The sequence below is a fragment of the Ranitomeya imitator genome, chromosome 5 (assembly GCF_032444005.1).
Source record: "Ranitomeya imitator isolate aRanImi1 chromosome 5, aRanImi1.pri, whole genome shotgun sequence".
Lineage (NCBI taxonomy): Eukaryota > Metazoa > Chordata > Amphibia > Anura > Dendrobatidae > Ranitomeya > Ranitomeya imitator.
This window is the reverse complement of record NC_091286.1, coordinates 252,128,492-252,150,364: the sequence shown is the minus strand read 5'-3', so window position 1 is coordinate 252,150,364 and position 21,873 is coordinate 252,128,492. Positions and strand designations below refer to the sequence as shown.

Genomic DNA, 21,873 nt, shown 5'->3' with positions numbered 1-21,873 from the left:
AAAGTAGCAAGACGGCTTTGTTCTTTGGGTGTACGAGTTTTATAACGGTTTTTGGTGTTTTTCCACTTTTGCAAAATAAAAATAATATAATACAACATAAAAAGAGTTTTTGCATCACCATATTCTGACAATGGTAACTTTCTTTTATTTTTTTTCTGACAGGGCTACGTTAGGGCTAAGGCTATGTGCACACGTTGCAGATTATTTGCGGTTTTTTAGCGTTTTTGCGCTATAAAAACGCTATAAAACCGCAAATAATCTGCATACATTAAGCATCCTATCATTTTTAATGAAATCCGCAATTTCTGTGCACATGATGTGCGTTTTTCCGCATGAAAACGCATTGCGGAAAAATAATGAACCTGCTCATTAATTTTGCGGTTTTTTCGCGGTTTTCCCACTGTCTAATGCATTGGGAAATGTCTGGGAAAAACCGCACAAAAAACGCGCAAAAACCGGGTCAAAACCGCGCAAACACGCGCAAAAAAACGCATGCGTTTTTCATGCGGAAATCTGGCAGAAATGTCCGGATTTCCCCAGGAATTTTCTGCATGAATTCCTGAACGTGTGCACATAGCCTTACGTTTTAAAGGGCAGGATTACTTTTTCAGTTATATTTTTCATATAACTTTCTGATCGCATTTAATTCCATTTTTGCTTGTTAGTAAAATGAAAAAGCTGAATTTTCGGTGAGGGGTTTTTTGCTTGCTTTTTTACAGTGTTGACTGTACAGTGCAAAAGATCGTTTTATAGTTTAGGTCTTTCCGGATATGGCAATACCAATTATGTGTATGTTTGTTTATATTTTTGTTTTCACAAAACAGTTGCAATTTTATAGTGCTGGAACAGTACACGCATTTGTATGTATTTTAATTTACATTTTTACAAATGCTAACTTTTTTTTGCATCTTTATTGTAGTCCAATTATAGGACATAAATATTTTTCAGTTTGATTGGTGATCTCATGCACTGCTGTACTCATACTGAAATGTATGAGAATCGTTATTTTACTTTGACACAGATTATGACCCTGCTCAATGCAGGGTCTAGAAAGCCACCGTACAGCAAGGACATTAATTCACCTCACGCCATGGCAACTTTCAGGCTGGGCTGCGGAGTTGGTAAGCCAAACCGACGAACTCCACAGCACTGGTCACTACTAAGCATGTTCATAAAGTGCAGGACAGATTCATCTCCACAGCACTGGTCACTACTGAGCATGTTCATAAAGTGCAGGACAGATTCATCTCCACAGCACTGGTCACTACTGAGCATGTACATAAAGTGCAGGACAGATTCATCTCCACAGCACTGGTCACTACTGAGCATGTACATAAAGTGCAGGAAAGATTCATCTCCACAGCACTGGTCACTACTGAGCATGTACATTAAGTACAGGACAAATTCATCTCCACAGCACTGGTCACTACTGAACATGTTCATAAAGTGCAGGACAGATTCATCTGCACAGCACTGGTCACTACTGAGCATGTTCATAAAGTGCAGGACAGATTCATCTCCACAGCACTGGTCACTACTGAGCATGTACATAAAGTACAGCACAGATTCATCTCCACAGCACTGGTCACTACTGAGCATGTATATAAAGTACAGCACAGATTCATCTCCACAGCACTGGTCACTACTGAGCATGTACATAAAGTACAGCACAGATTCATCTCCACAGCACTGGTCACTACTGAGCATGTACATAAAGTACAGCACAGATTCATCTCAGCTAAAAGCTGAGATCCTTAGATCAGGAACAGAACAGACATTTATAGGACATAACTTTCACAAATTATGAAAACATGTACAGCACATCCTGCATTGTACTGTACCCAATATATTACATATTTTAAGAGTCTGTCCATTTTATACAGACTCCACCAAAATGGACACAGACTCCAACTCCACAGCCCTGCTTTCAGGACCCACGATCACAGTGTTTCAATTTGGTTTAAGAAGGAGCCCGCTTCCTCTGTCAATTATCTACATGCCGCTATTGTGATTGACAGTGACATCTAAAGTGATAAATGGCCGAAACTCGTCCAAAAAGCAATTGCAGCAGATGCAATAGGGTGTTCGTTCATATACAGAGCTGACACCTGCTGTTTTTTTTTGCCAGTCAGGAGGCGCTACCCTCCTAATCAACATCATTAAAAATCGGAGTTAAGTATTACGGCATAGTAATGAAAGCCATTAAAAAGCACATCAGCAGTCGTTAATTGGTTAAAAATACAGTAAATTCTCAAGTGACAATATCAATTTCTTACTGGTCAACCATTTTACCAAGAGATCCAAACTTTATGGAAAACTAGCAATAGAGTCCAGTCTCAAAACGTTAACCCAAAAGCTAAAATATGCAGCATGGGTGAAGCAGTACTGTACATGAAGCACTTTACCGCTCTTCTAGACCGCCTATCAGCACATGCCATACTCGGCTCCACTATTACATGTGTCAATTCTCTGGTGTTATACCAGTGAGATGCCCATGGTGATAAGCTGCACTTCTAGATAATGACAATTACCACAGATGAAATGAATGATAGAAGTGTGGTTTCAAGTTATGATAGCATACTAAAGACAGTTGTAAGTAAAAAATGTAACCTGGGGCCATTCAGGACTGTGTATGACACAGTAAGGTGCTCTGGGCATTGGATGTCGCCAACTAGAAATATGTTGTGTTTCTATCTCACAATCTCTGCACATAAGACAATAAAGCGTTGATTTCTGGGCAGAATTATTGGATCACGATCCCTGCCTGTAATAATTTCAAGAACTGAACAGAGGTCATCCACCGAGAGAAGTCCAGTCTAATCAAGAGAGAATCACAGCATTAATCAGACTGTCAGAAGTCAGGGCACATCTGCTACTGGGAGATAAGGTATATAGGGCTGCGAGAGTTATTTTACAGCTGTAAACCAATATAAAAAGGGCTATCAAGAAGAACACAACATATTTACCCACATGGAAAAGACTCGGAAGCCTCAGAAAAGTAGATATGTGGTATAATCATCATCCGGTCATTAATAGTACCTTATCAAAGAACATAATCATCTTCTGCGTAGTCAAACAGTGGGTAATCGGAAATAATCAGTGATGAGTGAACGTGCTCGGATAAGAGTTATGTGAGCATGCTGGTCTGCTAATCGAGTGGCTTCGGCGTGCTCGAAAAATATGTTCAAGTCCCTGTGCCTGCATGTCTCGCGGTTGTTTGACAGCCTCAACACATGCAGGGATTGCCTTTATTTTAAACTCATGCATTGTGTTATTGGCAAATTTTCATAAGTTATATATTTTTCAAGTTTTTATTTTCCTTTTATTGTCCCAAATGATAAATTTAACTGATCATATTTCTTATTGCTGTCAAACCATTTCCAGATCTCTCCAGGTCTTTACACGGCCAGAAGATAGATCGCCTTCAGGGTGGATAAAAATCAATGTTTTAAATAAAAAAAAAAAATTTAAAAAAAAAAAAAAAAAAAAAAAAAAAAATCGGATTTTTTTTATTTAACCCCTTCATGACCCAGCCTATTTTGACCTTAAAGACCTTGCCGTTTTTTGCAATTCTGACCAGTGTCCCTTTATGAGGTAATAACTCAGGAACGCTTCAACGGATCCTAGCGGTTCTGAGATTGTTTTTTCGTGACATATTGGGCTTCATGTTAGTGGTAAATTTAGGTCAATAAATTCTGCGTTTATTTGTGATAAAAACGGAAATTTGGCGAAAATTTTGCAATTTTCACATTTTGAATTTTTATTCTGTTAAACCAGAGAGATATGTGACACAAAATAGTTAATAAATAACATTTCCCACATGTTTACTTTACATCAGCACAATTTTGGAAACAAAATTTTTTTTTGTTAGGAAGTTATAAGGGTTAAAATTTGACCAGCGATTTGTCATTTTTACAACGAAATTTACAAAACCATTTTTTTTAGGGACCACCTCACATTTGAAGTCAGTTTGAGGGGTCTATATGGCTGAAAATACCCAAAAGTGACACCATTCTAAAAACTGCACCCCTCAAGGTACTCAAAACCACATTCAAGAAGTTTATTAACCCTTCAGGTGCTTCACAGCAGCAGAAGCAACATGGAAGGAAAAAATGAACATTTAACTTTTTAGTCACAAAAATTATCTTTTAGCAACAATTTTTTTATTTTCCCAATGGTAAAAGGAGAAACTGAACCACGAAAGTTGTTGTCCAATTTGTCCTGAGTACGCTGATACCTCATATGTGGGGGTAAACCACTGTTTGGGCGCACGGCAGGGCTTGGAAGGGAAGGAGCGCCATTTGACTTTTTGAATCAAAAATTGGCTCCACTCTTTAGCGGACACCATGTCACGTTTGGAAAGCCCCCGTGTGCCTAAAAATTGGAGCTCCCCCACAAGTGACCCCATTTTGGAAACTAGACATCCCAAGGAACTTATCTAGATGCATAGTGAGCACTTTGAACCCCCAGGTGCTTCACAAATTGATCCGTAAAAATGAAAAAGTACTTTTTTTTCACAAAAAAATTCTTTTAGCCTCAATTTTTTCATTTTCACATGGGCAACAGGATAAAATGGATCCTAAAATGTGTTGGGCAATTTCTCCTGAGTACACCAATACCTCACATGTGGGGGTAAACCACTGTTTGGGCACATGGTAAGGCTCGGAAGGGAAGGAGCGCCATTTGACTTTTTGAATGAAAAATTATTTCCATCGTTAGCGGACACCATGTCGCGTTTGGATAGCTCCTGTGTGCCTAAACATTGGCGCTCCCCCACAAGTGACCCCATTTTGGAAACTAGACCCCCCAAGGAACTTATTTAGATGCCTAGTGAGCACTTTAAACCCTCAGGTGCTTCACAAATTGATCTGTAAAAATGAAAAAGTACTTTTTTTTCACAAAAAAATTATTTTCGCCTCAATTTTTTCATTTTCACATGGGCAGTAGGATAAAATGGATCATAAAATTTGTTGGGCAATTTCTCCCGAGTACGCCGATACCTCATATGTGGGGGTAAACCACTGTTTGGGCACTCGGCAGGGCTCGGAAGGGAAGGCGCGCCATTTGACTTTTTGAATGGAAAATTACCGTATTTTTCTGACCATAAGACGCACTTTTTTTCCTCCAAATTTGGGAGGAAAGTGTGGGTGCGTCTTATGGTACGGATGTAGCATGTGGGGAGGGAGGCAGCAGTGAGTGGGATCGCACTGTTATCCCACTTCAGGATGTCCAGCACTGGAGAAACCATGTGCTCCCGACGATTAAGTGCAGTGAATATTCATTAGCGACTCCCCGCCCACCTATCAGCTGAGCGGTGAGCCGGGAGCAGCAAATGCTTAAGCAGGGACACACATGGCTTCTCCAGCGCTGATTCCTGCAGCAGCTGGGCAGGTCTGTGTGTCTGGGGGAGAGGAGGCAGCAGCAGGGGACAAGGGAGAGAGGAGATGGCTGCATACCTGCCTGCCATGCCTGGGCTGGACGTTGAGTTCTGTGCAGGAGGACCTGTGATGATGTCAGGAGTGGGCGGGCTGGAGCATCACATGGCAGCTCAGAGCCCTCCCTCTTCTTGACATCATCACAGGTCCTTCAGGCTCTCCAGTCTCCACTGCAGCTTCCTCATAACCTGTGCTATGGAAATGAAAGAGGGACTGCTCTGTGCACAGTAATGGGATGCTCCAGCTTTAACCTCACCATAGTGTGGCTGGCTGCCACATTTAAGAGGTTAGTCTTTACAAAACACAATAAAGCACTCTGCCACTCCTTTGGTGAACTATAACTCCCAGCATGTCATAGGATCTGCAGGACATGCTGGGAGTTATAGTTCTCAAATGGGATTTTAAAGCAGCACTCCAGTGTTATTTTGCAGTGCTGGAGTGGTGCTTTAAATATAAGCCCTGTGCCCCCATTCTTATACTCACCCTCCAGCATCTTCATATAGTACTGTACAGACACCACACTTGTCCCGCAGCTTCCAACATAATAACATACTATTATATATAATAACACCACATATAATAGTATGTCATTTATGTTATTAAATATTTTACCACATTTTTTAGCTTCAAATATTTTTTTTCCCTATTTTCCACCTCTAAAACCTGGGTGCGCCTTATAGTCCGGTGCGTCTTATAGTCCGAAAAATACGGTAGCTCCAATTGTTAGCGGACACCATGTCGCGTTTGGAGAGCCCCTGTGTGCCTAAACATTGGAGCTCCCCCACAAGTGACCCCATTTTGGAAACTAGACCCTCCAAGGAACTTATCTAGATGCATATTGAGCACTTTAAACCCCCAGGTGCTTCACAGAAGTTTATAACGCAGAGCCATGAAAATAAAAAATAATTTTTCTTTCCTCAAAAATGATTTTTTAGCCTGGAATTTCCTATTTTGCCAAGGATAATAGGAGAAATTGGACCCCAAATATTGTTGTCCAGTTTGTCCTGAGTATGCTGATACCCCATATGAGGGGGTAAACCACTGTTTGGGCGCACGGCAGGGCTCGGAAGGGATGGCACGCCATTTGGCTTTTTAAATGGAAAATTAGCTCCAATCATTAGCGGACACCATGTCACGTTTGGAGAGCCCCTGTGTGCCTAAACATTGGAGATCCCCCAGAAATGACACCATTTTGGAAACTAGACCCCCAAAGGAACTAATCTAGATGTGTGGTGAGGACTTTGAACCCCCAAGTGCGTCACAGAAGTTTATAACGCAGAGCCATGAAAATAAAAAAAAAAATTTATTTTCTCAAAAATGATCTTTTAGCCTGCAATTTTTTATTTTCCCAAGGGTAACAGGAGAAATTTGACCCCAAAAGTTGTTGTCCAGTTTCTCCTGAGTACGCTGATACCCCATATGTGGGGGTAAATCACTGTTTGGGCACATGCCGGGGCTCGGAAGTGAAGTAGTGACGTTTTGAAATGCAGACTTTGATGGAATGCTCTGTGGGCGTCACGTTGCGTTTGCAGAGCCCCTGATGTGGCTTAACAGTAGAAACCCCCCACAAGTGACCCCATTTTGGAAACTAGACCCCCAAAGGAACTTATCTAGATGTGTGGTGAGCACTTTGAACCCCCAAGTGCTTCATAGAAGTTTATAATGCAGAGCCGTGAAAATAATAAATACGTTTTCTTTCCTCAAAAATAATTATTTAGCCCAGAATTTTTTATTTTCCCAAGGGTTACAGAAGAAATTAGACCCCAAAAGTTGTTGTCCAGTTTCTCCTGAGTACGCTGATACCCCATATGTGGGGGTAAACCACTGTTTGGGCACATGCCGAGGCTCGGAAGTGAAGTAGTGACGTTTTGAAATGCAGACTTTGATGGAATGCTCTGTGGGCGTCACGTTGCGTTTGCAGAGCCCCTGATGTGGCTTAACAGTAGAAACCCCCCACAAGTGGCCCCATTTTGGAAACTAGACCCCGAAAGGAACTTATCTAGATGTGTGGTGAGCACTTTGAACCCCCAAGCGCTTCATAGAAGTTTATAATGCAGAGCCGTGAAAATAATAAATACGTTTTCTTTCCTCAAAAATAATTATTTAGCCCAGAATTTTTTATTTTCCCAAGGGTTACAGGAGAAATTGGACCACAAAAGTTGTTGTCCAGTTTCTCCTGAATACGCTGATACCCCATGAGTGGGGGTAAACCACTGTTTGGGCACACGTCGGGGCTCAGAAGGGAAGTAGTGACTTTTGAAATGCAGACTTTGATGGAATGGTCTACGGGTGTCACGTTGCGTTTGCAGAGCCCCTGGTGTGCCTAAACAATAGAAACACCCACAAGTGACCCCATTTTAGAAACTAGACCCCCCAAGGAACTTATCTAGATATGTGGTGAGCACTTTGAACCCCCAAGTGCTTCACAGACGTTTACAACGCAGAGCCGTGAAAATAAAAAATCATTTTTCTTTCCTCAAAAATTATGTTTTAGCAAGCATTTTTTTAGATTCACAAGGGTAACAGGAGAAATTGGACCCCAGTAATTGTTGCGCAGTTTGTCCTGAGTATGCTGGTACCCCATATGTGGGGGTAAACCACTGTTTGGGCACACGTCGGGGCTCAGAAGTGAGGGAGCACCATTTGACTTTTTGAATACGAGATTGGCTGGAATCAATGGTGGCGCCATGTTGCGTTTGGAGACCCCTGATGTACCTAAACAGTGGTAACCCCTCAATTCTACCTCCAACACTAACCCCAACACACCCCTAACTCTAATCCCAACTGTAGCCATAACCCTAATCACAACCCTAACCGCAACACACCCCTAACCACAACCCTAACCCCAACACACCCCTAACCCTAACCACAACCCTAATTCCAACCCTAACCCTAAGGCTATGTGCCCACGTTGCGGATTCGTGTGAGATATTTCCGCACCATTTTTGAAAAATCCGCGGGTAAAAGGCACTGCGTTTTACCTGCGGATTTTCCGCGGATTTCCAGTGTTTTTTGTGCGGATTTCACCTGCGGATTCCTATTGAGGAACAGGTGTTAAACGCTGCGGAATCCGCACAAAGAATTGACATGCTGCGGAAAATACAACGCAGCGTTTCCACGCGGTATTTTCCGCACCATGGGCACAGCGGATTTGGTTTTTCATATGTTTACATGGTACTGTAAACCTGATGGAACACTGCTGCGAATCCGCAGCCAAATCCGCACCGTGTTGCCATAGCCTAATTCTAAAGGTATGTGCACACGCTGCGGAAAACGCTGCGGATCCGCAGCAGTTTCCCATGAGTTTACAGTTCAATGTAAACCTACGGGAAACAAAAATCGCTGTACACATGCTGCGGAAAAACTGCACGGAAACGCAGCGGTTTACATTCCGCAGCATGTCACTTCTTTTGTGCGGATTCCGCAGCGGTTTTACAACTGCTCCAATAGAAAATCGCAGTTGTAAAACCGCAGTGAAATGCGCAGAAAAAAACGCGGTAAATCCGCCATAAATCCGCAGCGGTTTAGCACTGCGGATTTATCAAATCCGCAGCGGAAAAATCCGCAGAGGACCAGAATACGTGTGCACATACCGAAACCCTAACCCTAGCCCTAACCCTAGCCCTAACCCTAGCCCTAACCCTAACCCTACCCCTAAACCCTACCCCTAACCCTAACCCTATTCTAACATTAGTGGAAAAAAAAAATGTCTTTATTTTTTTATTGTCCCTACCTATGGGGGTGACAAAGGGGGGGGGTCATTTATTATTTTTTTTATTTTGATCACTGAGATATAATCTATCTCAGTGATCAAAATGCACTTTGGAACGAATCTGCCGGCCGGCAGATTCGGCGGGCGCACTGCACATGCGCCCGCCATTTTGGAAGATGGCGGCGCCCAGGGAGAAGACGGACGGGACCCCGGCTGGATCGGTAAGTATGATGGGGTGGGGGGGGACCACGGAGTGGGGGGGGACCACGGGGGGGGGGGGAATCGGAGCGCGGGAGGGGTGGAACGGAGCACGGGGGGGCTGGAATGGAGCACGGGGGGGTGGAACGGAGCACCGGGGGGTGTGGATCGGAGTGCAGGGGGGTGATTGGAGCACGGGGGGGTGATTGGAGCACGGGGGGAGCGGACAAGAGCACGGGGGGGAGCGGAGCACTGGACGGAGGGGAGCCGGAGCAGTGTACCGGCCAGATCGGGGGGCTGCGGGGGCAATCGGTGGGGTGGGGGCACATTAGTATTTCCAGCCATGGCCGATGATATTTCAGCATCGGCCATGGCTGGATTGTAATATTTCACCCGTTATAATAGGTGAAATATTACAAATCGCTCTGATTGGCAGTTTCACTTTCAACAGCCAATCAGAGCGATCGTAGCCACGAGGGGGTGAAGCCACCCCCCCTGGGCTGAAATACCACTCCCCCTGTCCCTGCAGATCGGGTGAAATGGGAGTTAACCCTTTCACCCGATCTGCAGGGACGCGATCTTTCCATGACGCCGCATAGGCGTCATGGGTCGGAATGGCACCGACTTTCATGACGCCTACGTGGCGTCATGGGTCGGGAAGGGGTTAAATCGGATTTTTTTGATTTATATCGGATTTTTTTCAATAAACTGCTTTTTGAGGAAAATATTTTACCATCCAAAAGTTCTTCCATCATGAGATAAAGCTGAGTTGTTTAACTCAGTAGAATAAAGGCTGTATATGTGTAACATTCACAATGCCATGCTCTTCCAGAGGTTTCTGTAGGATTAGTGGGCAGTTTCTCTCCTATATTATCACAGACGCTCGCTTTACTTACGCAGTTCTCAAAACTGAATTTGACTCCGCAGAGGTCCCAGCCTCTTCTTCACGGCAAAAATGTTACAACATGAACAGAGTTGAGAAAAAGACCTTAATCCTATTGTTCTACAAACCTATGAATACAGAATCAACCCCTTCAGTGCCAAGTCCAAGAAGTTAGACAATATGTTTCTGATTGTTTGGAGTGGAATAGATCTGCACAACACAAGAAGAATGTGAATCTAAGTGTGAGGAGGAGGAAGGGCAAGCAGACAAGAAAATGAAAGTGAAACTTTGAGCACAATACTGCAGCATAGCCACAGACAGACAAGTCTGGATCTGTTTGTGTGTACGATCTGAGGTTTATTACATTCTTTCCTTATAATGGCAGCAGGCCGTAAAAGAGACCCAGTTTGGGAATATTTTAATGAAGCTCCTTCGCCTATCGGTAAGGCAGGCATGCGTGCAAAATGCAAACGATGCAACAAAGAGATGCAAGGCCTGGTGGCGCGAATGAGGCAACATCATGAGAAGTGCGGTGATCTTCATCATCTTGCCTGCCTTACCGATAGGCGAAGGAGCTTCATTAAAATATTCCCAAACTGGGTCTCTTTTACGGCCTGCTGCCATTATAAGGAAAGAATGTAATAAACCTCAGATCGTACACACAAACAGATCCAGACTTGTCTGTCTGTGGCTATGCTGCAGTATTGTGCTCAAAGTTTCACTTTCATTTTCTTGTCTGCTTGCCCTTCCTCCTCCTCACACTTAGATTCACATTCTTCTTGTGTTGTGCAGATCTATTCCACTCCAAACAATCAGAAACATATTGTTTAACTTCTTGGACTTGGCACTGAAGGGGTTGATTCTGTATTCATAGGTTTGTAGAACAATAGGATTAAGGTCTTTTTCTCAACTCTGTTCATGTTGTAACATTTTTGCAGTGAAGAAAAGGCTGGGACCTCTGCGGAGTCAAATTCAGTTAGGTAGAAACTTTGATTTAAATCACTGATTTAAATCAAGCCATACTGACTAGTGATTTAAATCGTGATTTAAATCGTGATTTAAATCAGTTAGATTTAAATCAAATCCACCCTGATCGCCTTCAACACAAATTTACATTTTAAGGGACTCGGAGCAAAGAAAAAGACTTAACTGAAGACGACAATGTATGCATTTTATTAGCGGGAGAGATCTTGTAGACTGGACTCACATTTACAGTTTTTGCAACATTTTTGCGCAGGTTTGATGCAACACTTTATATCAAAAGCCAGAAGGAAATAAAGTAAGGGACTTGTAATTTTGGTTTTTATTCAAAAGTGGTTCCAGCCTCAACCTCCCTCCGAAACTGAAGGGTATTTAGTTGATTACCTTCATTTGCATTCATTAAACGTTAGTTGATGGCAACTCTAAAGGAAAGGGTATTTCATTTATATTAATTCACTGAACGACCACTAGCTACAGCAAGGATGGTATTATGCCTTCAACAACTTTTCCTGCCATTTAATTAGGGTACCGCAGCCTAAAGCATATCAGTAATTCAAAGCATCACTTTCAATAAAGAGTTTTAATTACTTTGGTTAATATTTTAAAGGACATCATACTGATGTAAATGCTGCAGGGCGAACAGTAATATGTATAGTCTTAACAACTTTTATAAATGGAAGTGTGTAGAATCTGATATAAGGACAGAAGCCGTAAATTATTCACACAGTGTTGAAAGTTCAACAGACCGGGTACATTATGAAAGGGTACAACGGCAGAGTAATGACAACCACTCTAAAACAGAAAATCAAGACTAAAACCAGAATTTACTTTATCTTCACTTTAGAGTTTTCAAGCTTTAACCCAAATGATACAGTAGTCAGGATACAGATGGACGTATGAAGCACGGCTATTACAAGGGATACAGAGATATAGATACGGTAGTTGTGGTTATTGAATTTAATCAATGCTGCCGATAGTTAAAATATTTAAAAAGTAACAAAATGTACTATTAAAAGGACATTTATCACCACGCTTTTGCTATGTAATCTGACAGCAGAATGGTGTAGGCACAGAGATTGGGATTCCAGTGACATCACTTTCTGAGATGCTTGCTTAAGTTTTGATAAAATCACAGTTTTCTCTGCTGCAGCTCTAGCGGTTCTCTGAATGCTGAGCTCTGTATAACCCCGCCCACACCACTGTTGGGCAGCTTTCTGTCTATGCACAGTGTACATAGAAAGCTGTTAATAAGTGGTACGAGTTTGGTTATACAGAGCTCATGAAGGTAGATGACTAAATAGCAGGTTTACTAGTTGTCTGGTGAGTGTGTGTGGACAGACTGAGGGCAGATTCAGGAGCTCCGCAAGGTATGTGGCCCCAGCGTCTTCACCGTTAGAAGTAATCTGGGGAACAGGAGAACTATGGTGCCCCTAGCGTTAGGGACAGGGGAGGAGCCCCTGGTCCGGGATTCCCGACAACAGTCGTGACAGCTTCTGTATATGCAGCATAGCTTGTCAAAGTACACTCACTTTATAGCTAGTGATGAATATAACCATTCCTTGCGCTGCCCTGATGACTCGATGCAATAGGCTAAACAAAGAGTAATACTTTATTTTCTCCCTGTAGCCACAGCTATCAGTTTTCAAATGCAACAGGTTCCCTATAAATAATCATTACTGTTTCAATAAAGGTAGACTCTTGCAATAATTACCAACGCACTTCACCCATAATAAAGTTTTCAGCCCAAAGTCCCAGCAGCCAGATAGCTCCTTTTTTCTTGACTTTTCGCTGCCTTGAAAATGTAATTTTCCTTTAGCAGCAGAGAACAAACCCAACAGGAAGGAGGGATCAGTCTACGTTAGTGATGAGTGAATATACTCGTTACTCAAGATTTCTCAAGCACGCTCGGGTGTCCTCCGAGTATTTTTTTTAGTCCTCGAAGATTTAGTTTTTCTGGTCACAGCTGAATGATTTACATCTGTTAGCCAGCATAAGTACATGTGGGGGTTGCCTGGTTGCTAGGGAATCCCCACATGTAATTATGCTGGCTAACAGATGTAAATCATTCAGCTGCGACAAGAAAAGCTAAATCTTCGAGGACTAAAAAAAATACTCGGAGGACACCCGAGCGTGCTGAGAAATCTTGAGTAACGAGTATATTCACTCATCACTAGTCTACGTCTCTCTGCTTCGGCAGCAATGGGACAATAGCAGGAGCAAGGCATGCTGGGAAGTGAGGAAAAGTACCTATAGTGCTGGCAGAATGCTTATTAGGAGGGGCACACCCCTTCAAAAAAAATGCGGATAGCAAATTACCGGTATGAGAATAAAGGCAGTTCCTGAACATATTAGACTATATGTACATGAAAAACAAAGAAAAAAAAAGTGTCCGTTTAGGATGAGAATAGTTTACCAGTGTATAGGTCTACATCAGACATTCTGAATATTTTCACTGCATTTCTGAAGCTTTCTTACATTATATGTACTTCACTATTTGCTCAATAGTTATAGGTCTACTGGTATTTATTTAAACCATTGATCGCTCACAATTTTTTTTTAATCTGTGATATTCAATAGCATTTACATTATACAATTATTTTGGTATTTACTTTGAATGAATAAAATCAGTGTTAAAAAAATAAGTAAATAATCCAACTTGACACGAGGAGTACCTGCAACAAAGGTCTGAGTGGTGCAGTAGTCCAAGCCACCTTCCAAAGGAACTAAATGATTTTACATAAGAAGCCATATGAAATAATGCTGCATAACAAGTATAATGAAAAGCTAACATGCACCGTATAGTACATACATTAAGGGAGAGGGAGAAAGAAAGAGAGAGACAGACAAAGCTTCTGAGCATGCTCAGTGTGTTAAAAACGGATTCGGTCGCCGGAAATGTTCTTTCACACATCAGTTCCATGCGTTTATTGCCGGAAACGTCCCTTCAGGCTTTTTCGCCGGACACAAAAAACGCTGCAGGAGACGTTTTTTGAATCCGGCAAAAAAGCCTGAAGGGACGGATCCGGCACAAAACGGATGAAACGGATGTCCTTCAGGCACAATCCGGCAGTAATACAACTCTATGGGGAAAAAACGGATCAGGCATCAGAAAAAAACTGATCCAGATTGTGCCTGAAACTGCCGGATTGTGCCTGAAACCAAAAACCTGATGTGTGAAAGCAGCCTAAGAGGACTGGGGGGTCTGCAATATCAAGATAGGTTATTACACTTGGGGCTATTTAGTTTGGAAAAACGAAGACTAAGGGGTGATCTTATTTTAATGTGTAAATATATGAGGGGACAGTACAAAGACCTTTCTGATGATCTTTTTAATCATAGACCTGAAACAGGGACAAGGGGGCATCCTCTACGTTTGGAGGAAAAAAGGTTTAAGCATAATAACAGACGTGGATTCTTTACTGTAAGAGCAGTGAGACTATGGAACTCTCTGCCGTATGATGCTGTAATGAGTGATTCATTACTTAAATTTAAGAGGGGACTGGATACCTTTCTTGAAAAGTATAATGTTACAGGGTATATACACTAGATTCCTTGATAGGGCGTTGATCCAGGGAACTAGTCTGATTGCCGTATGTGGAGTCGGGAAGGAATTTTTTTCCCCAATGTGGAGCTTACTCTTTGCCACATGGGTTTTTTTTTGCCTTCCTCTGGATCAACATGTTAGGGCATGTTAGGTTAGGCTATGGGTTGAACTAGATGGACTTAAAGTCTTCCTTCAACCTTAATAACTATGTAACTATATATTATAAAAGTATTAATTATGTAAAAGCATTACCTTCACTCACAATCCCTTAGGTTACACAAGCTAAAGTACTTCTGTAGTAATCATTGCTCTCAATGGCGATATCACCTCCCACCAAGAGACATTTGACAAGAATTTATTACAGCACAGAGTAGGAATTATTTACTGCATACAAGTACCGTATGTTGATAATCAAAGCAAGATCTGTATGTGGTTGGCTAAGAAAGCCTAGCAGAATGACAAGAGCATGATCATTTGCTGTCATTGCGTAGGCGGAAATGATAAATAAGGAAGTGGTGGGACAGAATGCGCTACAGATGGATGGGAAGGAGAGGTTATTGTCTAAAGGTACAAACCTATTTCCCTGTAACTTGGAAAAAAGAAAAAAATACTGTAACTGACTGGGGCTATATGTATGGAAAAAACCTATAAAGTAAGGCTAGGGTCACATTGCGTTAGTGCAACCCGTTTAGCGCTAACGCTAGCGGGTTGCGCTAACGCAATGTTTTTAATGTGGCCGCGTCCCGGGGTCGCGGTAACGTCCCCACTCTCGCAGATCCCCGATCTGCGAGAGCGGGGAACGGACCGCGGGCGCGCCTCGGATGCTGCGAGCAGCGTCCGCGGCGCGCCAGGAAACACCGGCGCGTCGCTAGCGCGTGCCGAACATGGCACGCGCTAGTGCTGCGCGTTCCCATTGCCGTGAATGGGCGTGATAACGGACGCGTTGCACGGCGTTAATTTCGCCGTGCAACGCTGTCCGTTAGCGCTTTCCCATTAACGCAATGGGAACCAAGCCTTAGGGTGATGTCAATGTACAACGTAATCTTCTGTTTGCCTACTTACTTGGTTGCCAACAGTTCAGAAATTAAAGGACGGCACTCTTTTGCCCTGTCCGGAAAAAAATTTAGGGTGTCTGATTTTTTTTTTTTTAAGCTGAAGAATACTTAGTCAAAATAATTAACATTTAACTGTTTATGCTGCCGATGTCTCATCAGAATTATTTATCATGGTTTTCCAGGTTCTTCGTAAGAAATAGTCTGTCCGTGCTTTTTTTTTTTTCATATGGTGTCAGGAAAATTGTACACTCAGATTCGGTGAGCATACACGGAAAGCCGAGTCATTGGGCAAACGCGGGATCGCCTGGGAGGTTGCGGTGACGGGACTTAATCATGAAGCGATGGGCGTGGAGAATTTAAAAGGGCATGTGAATGACCGTGACTGGAAACCTAGAGATCCCCACCACGACGACTGAAACTGGAGGTATGTGGGTCAATCAAAGTATATAAAGTGTATTTTTGTGATAAATACTGGGATGTTTTGCTTGAGAAAAACATGTTTTTGGGAGCAGTTTAATAGCAAAAAAAAAAAAAAAAAAAAAGACATGACCGGTTCCCTTTAAGCCCACCCCACATACACATTAGACAAATGTCAGCCAAACTAGGCAATATGAACAGGTTTGGCTTACAGACTAATGTGTACGGGGGCTTCCCAAATCTCCTATGATACATGATGACGGAGAAGAAAAGGATCCAACATATCCGATTTTGGAATAAGTTGTGATTTCAAGAGAGACTGCAACACCATAGGAGTCTAGCAGGGATTTGCTCTGAGAAGACAAAGCTCAGCAGAAGGAGGAATCCATGTTCTAATGGAGGATTCGAAAGGCAGCTGCTGGCCGAACGATTAATTAGCCAACAGCCATGTAAAGTGTATGAAGGACTTTATGCATCGATCACATCAAAGTTTGTTCATTCTGGTGTTCTTCTCTGCCGCAGAACAACAAAATTGATGCCAGTGTTGGTTCTGTCATATGACGGACCTCCGCCGTTTTCCATCATGGTGTCCACCATGCGGTGCTATTTTGTCAGGATCGTTGCAAGATCTGCAATGAAGTCTCCAACGAAAGTGTGAAAACAGCCTTACTTGGTAGACTGCTTAGTAACCTGCAGGATGACAAATATTCTTGGTATAAGGGTCTCTTTCTTGCCTTCATTTGATTTTCGCTATCTTCAACTCCAACTACTAGAACAGTCTCCCATAACATAGTCCATTTTACACTCAATGCATGACTTATCCAAGTACACTATATAATATTCATCTACAGAACATGTGAGTGTAGTTGAAAGACGATGAAAAAATATCCAACGATCCTTCAGACTGATTATACAGTGCACTTCTAGAAGTGCATCAAGAAAGCAGCTGGCCCTGCGATCTCAAAAGGAAGCCCACAAATGTGACGAGAGTTGACACAAGTACAGTCATCTCCATAGAATTCAGAAGGTCTAAATTATCAGTACAATAAGAGTCCTAGTGACATAACAAGGTCAAATTGTTTCACAAACAAGATTCCCAGCATTAACGGTTTAAAACCTCCCGAAGGCCGTCACATTTCTATGTTTTCCTGTCTGTCAACAATCTAAGGCTACTTTCACACTGGCGTTTTTTGCCAGACGTCGCAATGCGTCGTTTATGGCAAAAAAACGCATCCTGCAAAGTTGTTTGCAGGATGCGTTTTTGCCGCATAGATTAACATTAGCGACGCATTGCGACGCTTTGCCACACGTCGCAACCGTCGTGCGACGGTTGCGCCGTGTTGTGGCGGACCGCCGGGAGCAAAAAACGTTACATGTAACGTTTTTTGCTCCTGACGGACCGCTTTTTCCGACCGCGCATGCGCGGCCGGAACTCCGCCCCCACCTCCCCGCACCTTACAATGGGGCAGCGGATGCGCCGGAGAAATGCATCTGCTGCACCCGTTGGGCAGTGCGTCAAACGCTAGCGTCGGAATCTCTGCCCGACGCATTGCGACGGGGAGATTCCGACGCTAGTGTGAAAGTAGCCTAACACTTTCATCCAGCGTCATATCAAAAAGGAAGAGGAAAAAATTCTCAACTGAGGCTGGCACTCAGATTTCTGATTTTATCCAACAAAAACAGGCATCTGTCAGTACTTTACTGCACCAAGGGTTAACCCTTCAATTCTTGACATGCTACTTCACGAAAACCACTCACCACATGCATTTTCTCTCACTTTTCCACTTTACTTCATTGGCTCTTTTTCCACCAATGTATCTTATTCACTGAATTAATTTGTTACAGATGCACAATAGTCTCTGGGTGTCAGATGGTGGTCCATTTTACCAACCAGTCAGATCAAGAGTATTAGTTTGCCCGGACACCCATTACACATTTGACTAGGCTGCCATTTTGTTTTTCTTTGGGGGGGGAGGGGTCCAGTGCTGGAGTGGTGTTTCTAATGTAAGGTTCTTGGCCCTACCCTTAAACTTTCCCTCCAACGTCTTCACTTTTTTGGTGCAGAGATGCCATTTTGGTGACCGCAGCTTCTGACTTCTCAATGCAAATCTATGAGAGCTGGAACGAGGCCCTCATAAACTTACATTGAAGAGAGGCCTTTATCTCGCTCCAACAAATACTGTAAGCAGACAGCAGGTCACAAATTGCTGGAGACCAACATGAGCGGCAGCGATAAATTAAGATGCCGAAAAGAGTATAAGACAAGGCAGGGGACTTAGATTTGAAGCACCACTCCAGCGACCACTCCAATTCTCTTAACATATTCCAGTCATCATATTATATAACACTGTGTACTTACAATTGCTCATTTTATCTTTCTGTCCGGCTAATTGTTCTCTTTCCCATTAGGTTTATGACACTAGGTGATTAAAAACGCTGAATCCTTCTACAGGAGGTCAATTTTCCCTGCATGAGTCTTTGCAAAAGTCACTGGCAGTGGGAAAGAGGGAGCAGCTGGGTCAGGAATTACAGAGGAGAATGATTCATGCAGGGACAAGTAACTTCCTACTTCAACATAGAGCAGAGAAAACAGAAGAATTTATTGTGAAGAAAGTCAAAATGAGCAATTGTATGATTATAGCAATATATTAAGAGGACAAAAATTTTGATAGGAGTGTTTCTTTAATTTCAAGTGCTCCTAAGCAGTGGACCAACTTTGTTTCGATATCCATTAATATGTGCAAGCTGAACCGCACCATAATGTTATTATCATGTGTCACTACCAGGTGAGGCCAGGGCACGCCTGTTACATGTAAACCAGTCTGCTAAAACAGCTAGCAGTGATAACATTACAGAAATCTTACGACACCTAATACATGGTAGAGCTGAACATGATAACAGTTTTTATTGTTTGGAAGCTTCTGGGGCTTACATCTGTTTCAAAGAAAGCCTATAAGTTTCAAATCCCCTTTTTTGGTTTTGCTGAAATGGAATGTGACCCCGGCCCCGTTCTACTCATTGCTCCGCAGTGTGTACTGCACCCACCCACCCACTTTAATTGTGAGAACCTGATGCAATCCACAGATGTCAAATGGAATGAAATCCAGCCTGCTCCTTCAACAGCCAGAGAGCTCTCGTGCACGGAGCAATCACATCTCAAATCATCCACTAGGGATGTCTCTGCAGCGAGACGGAAACATCGCAGATTGTTTCTGCACGGCTAGAAGTCATGATATGATTCAGGTATATTAAAGAGAACCATCAGAAGAAAGGGACCAACAGCTGTATGAGCCCATACAGTCACAGCTTTACCCCAATAATATATCACCATATGCCATCTACCCCATGAGGAGGATGCAGAACATATTCACGAGACTTTCGAGAAAGACATGTGCTAAAATATCAACATACAGCCACCAGGGGTCTCGGGGTCATATCCTAACAAGGATAACATCTGCATGGAGTTTGTATGTTGTCCCCAAGTTTGCATAGGTTTTCTCTGGGTACTCACATTTACTCCCATGCTACAAAGACAAACTACGGTAATAGGGAAAAGGGGACCGTGATGGCAATGTAAAATGATGCACACTATATTAATGCTATATAAGCAAACAAATTATAAACTATAAGTATGGAGCAAGACTAACAGGCATAGAATAACAGGATAACTATTTCACAGTTAAAACATGATAAGAAATTAAACACACATGAAAAATATTTCTACAGGATGAGGTTATACCGCAAAACACCAAAGTCTACGGATGAGCAATTTGAGTGCGCTGCCTGGTCTGGTCCTCCTGTGGCAGCTGCCAGTCACCTCTGTGCCCAGTATACCTGACCCGGTGTCCTGCACTTACCAGGCCCCATGCTGTGCATTGTGCAGTAACATCGTGGGGCATAGTAGGCCAAAATGATAGGTGTAGAAGTGGAGACCAGATGTCATGAAGGACCAGACTGGACACCAGAGCAAGGATCTCACGGTACATGTTAACTGCAAATGACACATATTTTCTTTAGGCCCTTCCAAATCTATTTCTGTGCCATGGAAGTTATAAAAGAGGATGCTTTAAAACCAACTAGTGTGGCTCAAAATCCTACATTGTGAGTGCCACCTGTTCTACATCGCCATCTCAATAATTGTATGGTCCTATTATAGCAGTAGAGACGTTGCGTTTGACTTCTCAGTAACGGTCATGAAGTCCTCATGTTTCAGTTGAATGACCATTTCCAGAAAGTTGTATATACACACCATCCGATGTGCTCCTGTAGGGTACAACGTTCGCACTTGCCATCACTCATGTCACACCAGTAGACTTGGAATTTTTTAAACTTGCCGTACACGCAATGAATAAATATTTGTTTCTTTAGCTAGTGAACACTTTACATTTTAAGTGAACAGTAAAGTGAAATAATAGTCTGTTACCTGAAGCCACAGCTTGTTGTTTACGGCGTCCCGTCCAGTGGCAATACACTGAAATGTAGCATTCTGGCCGGCATTCACCTCCACATCTCCCAGTCTCAAGAAGTGAGGGGATTTATCTGTGGCAAAAGAAGCAATGGAGACATGTAATAAGTCAGCTGGGAATATCTCCTTCCCTTGGTGTCCAACCGCAGCCTCGTTAGTATAGGCGCTTTAGTTGTAGGGAGCGGAACTCCTGCGGAACATACTGTAAATCAAATTCTGGATTGTCACGGTTCCGACATTTCTATTTTATTCATAGCCATGCCTTCCGCTGCGGTTTGGGCTACACAGACACGATACACAAGGCTGCATTCACACGCCGTACACCAGCTTGTGTCTAAAAGCCCTAAAGGGGAGAAAAAGCGCCCCTAGGTGTTACCCCAATCCCATGAGCTTATTTGTGACTACACTATGTAACCAAGCCTAAAGATATAGTGGAGCTTCTTCTAGTATCCCAGCAGCTCCAGATAAGGTTTTCTCAAAAAAGTTGGAAACAAATAACGGATTTGTGTTTTAAAACAGTCTAAAATTAAGATATTAAATTAAACTAAATACGGTAATCACATTTTTGCCATATAATTAAAGCATATACAGTGGGGAAAAACGTATGTAGTCAGCCACCAATTGTGCAAGTTCTCCCACTTAAGATGAGAGATGCCTGAGTGGAGTGGAGGACAGAGGAGCCTCTTAAAGAAGAAGTTACAGGTCTGTGAGAGCCAGAAATCTTGCATGTTTTTAGGTGACCAAATACTAATTTTCCTCCATTATACGCAAAATAAATCTAGTCATTCAGACAAGGTGATTTTCTGGATTTGTTTTCTCATTTGGTTCACTCATTGTTGTGATCTACCTATGATGTCAATTACAGACCTCTCTCATCTTTTTAAGCGGGAAAACTTGCACAATTGGTCGCTGACTAAATATTTTTTTCCCCACTGTATTTAGTACTCCTTACAGAGTATACAAGTAGTATACTACCATAGAAGTCCATGGCCACCTAATCATACCGATTATACATCCTATTAAAGGGTTTTTTTACTACTAGGACAACCCCCTCTTGATCTAAGTATTTGGCCCTGATAAAATAACAAAACCTATACTCCCTTTTCGTGCTGGCACCATTCCATCGCACGAGCGGTGTTGGCATGGGAAAGGAGTATAGATTTTTTTTTAATTTTATCAAGGC

The 21,873-nt window shown here is 42.6% G+C and overlaps 1 protein-coding gene across 9 annotated transcripts in view; it reads right to left on the bottom strand.

The window, feature by feature from the left end:
* Positions 1-21,873, bottom strand: part of PTPRK (protein tyrosine phosphatase receptor type K) — a 413,915-nt gene that overhangs the window by 236,871 nt on the left and 155,171 nt on the right. For all 9 annotated transcript variants that reach the window (XM_069726055.1, XM_069726057.1, XM_069726060.1 and 6 more), the window contains exon 5: positions 20,649-20,764. In XM_069726055.1, coding sequence (XP_069582156.1) covers positions 20,649-20,764 — 116 coding nt within the window. The remainder of the gene's footprint in view (positions 1-20,648; positions 20,765-21,873) is intronic.